Source organism: Ruditapes philippinarum, unplaced genomic scaffold (assembly GCF_026571515.1).
Source record: "Ruditapes philippinarum isolate M1 unplaced genomic scaffold, ASM2657151v2 ctg41_1_1_1_1, whole genome shotgun sequence".
Lineage (NCBI taxonomy): Eukaryota > Metazoa > Mollusca > Bivalvia > Venerida > Veneridae > Ruditapes > Ruditapes philippinarum.
The window spans coordinates 203,902-209,901 of NW_026853004.1; the positions used below are offsets into that span (position 1 = coordinate 203,902).

The window sequence follows — 6,000 nt, forward strand, 5'->3', positions numbered from 1 at the left end:
TTACTAAATTAAATTTGGTCATCATCATATTATACCAAGACACTTTCCATTAATTGGAAAGAGGCCCTGGTGTGATATGTCACAGGCAATTTCGACTTTAAAAACAGTAGAATTTTTGCATAAACATAACAAATATAAATAAAAAACCTGTTTTAAGCACCTCCCAAATGAAGCAGTGAAATTTTGTTGTAATAAACTCTCAGTTAAAACAATGTGGCTAATCAATGAAACATTCAATTGCAGATGGAATTTCTTTCAGTTGTGAAGCTGGCATATTGAATTTGTGGAGTCTTTAAAAGACTCCTGTTGAACAGTGAAAAGGCTCTGTATGCTATCAACCATACACTCTACAAAATTTGTTACAATTGGCATGTTTGCCCCTCTGCCATGGCATGCTATTATCAGATCTAGGATTTCCTGATATTTATGGACAGTCCATAAATTTGTAGATAGTCTAGAAATTTAAAGATTTTTCAATCCATAAATTTACAGATGTTCGATGTGAAAGTTGCTGTTTTTAGTTTTACACTAAAATCCGCAGCTTAAGACAAGTTATTTTATTGATTGAATATATTTACAATGGTTATGGGGCGAGTTTCATCTTTGTATGATGATTTTGAATTTTTTGTTAAAAGTGAAAAATGGGTCATCAAATTGTTCTGAATCTTACCATCCTGTTACATTTAATCATATAATAGATATCTATGTAACCTTTTTCATTTTAACCTGCGATTTTGAATTTAAATGCAGCTATCACTATTTTTTTTACTTAATGTCTTGCGGAGTGATGCAATTACTTGAGATGATGATGATGATGAAAAAAATCTGTAAGATTATGGATCGTCCATAAATTTACAGACTGTCCGTAAATATCATGAAATCCTAGACCTGATTATTATTAAACCTAGACAAAGACTGTGCACATAAAAAAGATCCAATGTATAATTAAATCACAACATCTCATACTATTACCTTCTGCTGGAGCAGTAGTTTTGCTCTCTGAAACCTGTTCTGGTATGACAGTTTTTGTTTTTTCTGGTTGAAAGTAATCATTACTTGGTTCTGTGGGGGTGGTGTCAGTGCCAAAGGATAGGAGATTTTCATTTTCAAATGCCTCATTTGAAGGTGGCGCACTTGGAGAAACACCTGTGAAGTCACCTAATAAATCTACTTCACCCTGTGCTGGATTACCTGAATACCTGTCCTCCTCAGCCTCCTCCCCAGTCATCGAAGTTGAGGTTACGATTTCATCTTGGTCCGCGTCAACTTTTTCGAACTCCTCGCTGTTGAAATTATCTGACATGTTTCAATTTCGAGTGTAAACAAGTGAATTGTAAAAATGTACCAAATATTGCCCTTCAGCAAACTGAATTCTCTTTTATATAGAAATAAAACTGCTTTTTTTCAGTTACAGATTCTAACCGTTGTCGAAATGGCTGATTAATAATCATCAAATGTGCGCATGTGTAACGGATATAATTAGACTTCCGTTATCGACGGCAATAATGGTTATTCCCCTTTACTGAGTTTGGAGTTTGGTTACAGAGTACTAAATATACTTTACGTGAATTTGGCCAACGCACACAGTGCTATATGTACCTAATCTAGTCAAAAGTAAAAAGATTCCTCTTTTTTTAGTTTTAAGCAATCTAAACTTGTCAGTAAACAAAAAGATGTGGCGAAAACTGAAGAGTTTCTGACCTTAAACAAACAAAAACTATATATTAATTATGTATTTAAAGTAAACTTGTCTGTTCAAAAATGATGTTAACAATAAAAAATCTACAATATTAAATATGAAGTGACAGATTTCAAAAAACGTCTGTCATTTGACGTCTGCTTAAGAGGAAATATAAGGAGTGAATCAGTTTTCTGCTGTACACAAAGTTTTTATTAAAATATTTTTACCAGCTTAAATTACAAAGTGCCAATATACAATATTCCCTGGTGAATCGGGTAAATTAATCTTTTTCTTGTAGAATTCAACAATATATGAAGCAATAGGATTTCACAATGTCACTTGGATTTCATCACACTTAGTTATGATACTTAATGAGTCAGATGTATCAGACAAATGACAAATCTGATGGGAAGAAATATGAGAGATGAAAACGTTCGTTTATCAGTAGAATATATTATCAGGCTAATTAACAAGTGAGCACGGACCTTGTTTATGTTTTTGTTTAATTGGGTTTTAATACACTTGTTACTATATATAGTAACAAAATTGCCTATGATTTCAACTGATTATGAGTGTCAGGTGAGCTATTATGAGTTTGCGGCCCGGTATCAGCCCGCAGAACATGTGCACGTGCACAAAGTGAAAAAATGACGTCAAATTTTACGTCATCAAACAATTAACTGTAAAAGTGAAAGTAGGTTATCAGCACGAATTGCTTTGTTTTATTGTGAGAGCTTAAGCGTATTTCGTACAAACACATTTTTGTTACTATTGAAATTTGAAGAAATAATACGACAAATTCATTTCGAAAACAAAAAGAAAATAAAACTTGCTTCTAAATTCTACTGCTTTGAACACACTAACAGTACAGAACAGTAGAAGTGTATACAACGAACTTCAAAGTATTTGTTTTAAAATAAATGCTACTATTAGATCTACCAATTGTATTAAATACATTAATACACGACAGAGTAGGGCCGGAAGGTGATAATCGGCCCTAAAAATGAATAATGCCCTCGGACTGGAGCCCTCGGGCCATTGTTCAATTTGCGGGCCGATTATCACCTTCCGGCCCTACTCTGTCGTGTATTAATCTCTTATTACGTCATACGACACATTATATAGGTCATATGGCGACGTTCCAGCTTTACTGGTGGAGGTGCCCTCCCGTGCATTAATTTCAGGCCCGAATGTGAACCTGAGTAGAACCACCGACGTTTCGTGAGCTAGCTGGATAGCTTCCTCACATGAAAGAATCCAAAATTCCTGTCGGGATGCGAACCCACAGCGGTGAGGGACAAGTGGTGTGAAGTCAACGAACTTAACCACTCGGCCAAGGACGCCCCAAGGACCTTGTTGGACTGCATGCGTTTCTATCAAGATACCCCTATAGAAAAGTTTAGAACCCAACGATAATTAATTATTTAACAATGGCTAAATAAATGACACAATTACACAAAAAAGAGGAGACATTTAGTTACGATGATTTTTTTTATCAGAAAAGCCTAAGCGAAGATGGTCATAATAAACGCCTTTCAATATCCATCAAAACGCGATAACTTTCTTTATCACATAAACCGTGGCGGAGGAGTGTAATAAAGCCATTTATTACATGCTTTTCGGTGGTTTATAGAAATATATCAGTGATATAAAACTGGTAATTTCACTGTTTGAAACAGTGAAATTACCACTTTGATAATTTCACTGTTTTGAATTAAAGCCCCTTACGTTGTTTCAGTGAAATACCAGCGTGCACAGTACTGGGTACCAACTTAATGACGTGACGTCGTAAATGACGTCACGTTGTATTATTTTTTGGCGCGCTTTTCATTCAGTATTAGGTTTAATGTCTTTTTGAAACGTTTCTTTGCATATAATAAAAAGAAAATTTGTTTAGTTTAGTGTAAGATCGAAATATATTTCACCTTGTGAACACCAAAAGTTCATATTTCACTCGTGGCTTCGCCACTCGTGAAATATACCTTTTGGTGCTCACTCGGTGAAATATATTCCGATCTTACACTGAACTAAACAAATATCCTCTATGTAATAAAAACGATATTACACTCGTGTAATAACACTTTGACGTGACGTCATTTGCGCTATATAGAAACATAGCGTTAAAGCGCGCTAATGTTATCGTTACACTATAGGCGCGACATTGACAAATTACTCATTTTAACATTTGACTGTTCTTATTTTATTCAGTGATAAAAAGAATATTATATTCGTGTAGATTGAATACTAAATTTATTGAACTCGTTGAATAAAACAGTATTATGCTCGCCAGAGGCTCGCATAATATGATCTTATTCAACTCGTTCAATAAATTTAGTATTAAACTACACTCATTTAATATCCTCTATTTAAACCTACTTGATTAATAGCCGTTTTCGTAAGACGATCACAGGAATATGATTATTGAAATAATTCAAATTAATCTGTTAAAACTTGTGAAGACCTTGCAGAGCCTCATCGCACATTAAACTTTAGCTTCTTATATTTGAAAATAATTTGCTCTTGCATCCTACTTCCACCATTTTGTTGTTGTTTTTTCCGTACGTTTGATTTTCGAACTTTCAGTGCTTTGATAATTAAAACATTCCCAATGTAAGGGAGACAAAAACTGATTACTTTAAAAACAAAACTACATGTGCTTTTTATACTAACGTTTGTACTCTTTTTCCATTTATGATATTTATGTTCAATTTTTATGTTTTATTTTGTTTTATTTTGTTTTATTTTTTAGATTATGGTCATGTAAAGTATTTGTCACAAAAACTGCCAGATTGTAATGCTAATGACAGGTCTTTTTCTTATATGAATTAAACATATTTGAGTACAACAGTTCTCTCAAAGCAAGCGCACATCGCACTGAAAGTTCAATGAAATTGACACAGTTGACCTCCACACAGCAATGGTGCTTGTCGCATTGATAAGATATAAAATACGTTTAATCTTGTTATTTATGCAACATGATATCCATATAAATGTATCAAAAAATAAAAAGGGAAATAAAGTCAGAGTTTTTTTTAATAGATAGATAAATTATTGCATAAATAACATATTTCAGGTCAAATCTACGGAAGTCCATTGAGGCCGTTTGAGATAGAAGTTAGAACTTAGATGTTAGAACTTAGATGTTAGAACTTAGGTCTTAGCTCTTAAAACTTAGAGGTTCCGTATAGGCGGGAAAACGCCATATTTACTGCAAGATAGACAAGAAGATGTAAGTAAGATAAACTTTTTATTATAATTCTTTAATTCTATTTTTTATTTAAAGAATTGCAGAGAAATAGCTAGAACGTTAAAAGATTAAATGATGATATATTATAAATAAAAAAACAACCAATTTCAATAGGAGACAAAAGTCGAACAAGCTATCTACAACAAGCAGGGACAAATTAACTCCATAAGTAACTATTTTAGTCAGTTCTAGCTATTCTAGCCGAACCTGGCTACCAAAAAAATCTTCGATGGCGGACACAAGCTTTGAAACTGATATATCTGTTGCCTGTATTTATATGATTCCCCAATTAACAAATTTGAAACAGTATTTAAATTGTGTATCTAATAGTTTTATAATAATTAAAAAATGTCGGTTTTCTAATGTGTATTAAAATAATTTGATTATTTTTCCTATTGCAGAATCTTCTTTATTCCTTTTCCGGACGACGAAAATTGTTTCTACATGGGCATGGATGTTTGGCTGTTATAACACCAGTATCTAGTGTTGTGATCATGGATTTAGCTGTCATTCTCAGAGGGGCGCATTTATAAGCCTAGAACTGATTAAGAATTACTTATCCATAGTTTATTTTACAATAATATTAAACTAATACCGAAAGCAAACAAAATTATCCAACGCAAAACACATACACCAATTAAAGGACGATGGAAGGGACCCCATTATTGGTGTCGGCCTGGTGAATTTTCCTATTCTTTGTTCTATAGTAAATCAGTCACATTTTAGGCTTAATTCTGGATTCCACTGTTCTTGATGAATTATATACTGTCTTCAACTTTAAACACCAACACTATCTAAGTCAAATGAGGCCCAAAATATAATAGGTTAGCCATCTACTTTTTTCAGAAATCTTCATTCTGCTGTAACACAGTTTAAATTCACCACTTTAAAAACTCCTGACTGCTGGTGGGTGGTACATCTTTAATCCTTCCGCCAACAAATGAGTTCCTGGAGAATACACAAAAAAACAACTTTTAAAGTCATCATATAACACACAAAAACTACACACATGCAATAAATACACTTTAATTATGACCAATCTAACTAGAGATGACTTAAATCGGGCCATTCG

At 33.4% G+C, this 6,000-nt stretch overlaps 1 protein-coding gene across 4 annotated transcripts in view; it reads right to left on the bottom strand.

Annotated features, from left to right (window-relative positions):
- The window catches only part of LOC132731215 (reticulon-4-like), a 50,242-nt gene extending 48,759 nt beyond the window's left edge, over positions 1 to 1,483 (bottom strand). For 3 of the 4 annotated variants that reach the window (XM_060717369.1, XM_060717362.1, XM_060717355.1), the window contains exon 1: positions 973 to 1,483. In XM_060717369.1, coding sequence (XP_060573352.1) covers positions 973 to 1,303 — 331 coding nt within the window. In that variant the 5' untranslated portion in view covers positions 1,304 to 1,483. The remainder of the gene's footprint in view (positions 1 to 972) is intronic. The other variant, XM_060717377.1, reaches the window with a different exon arrangement.
- Positions 1,484 to 6,000: the final 4,517 nt, after the last annotated feature.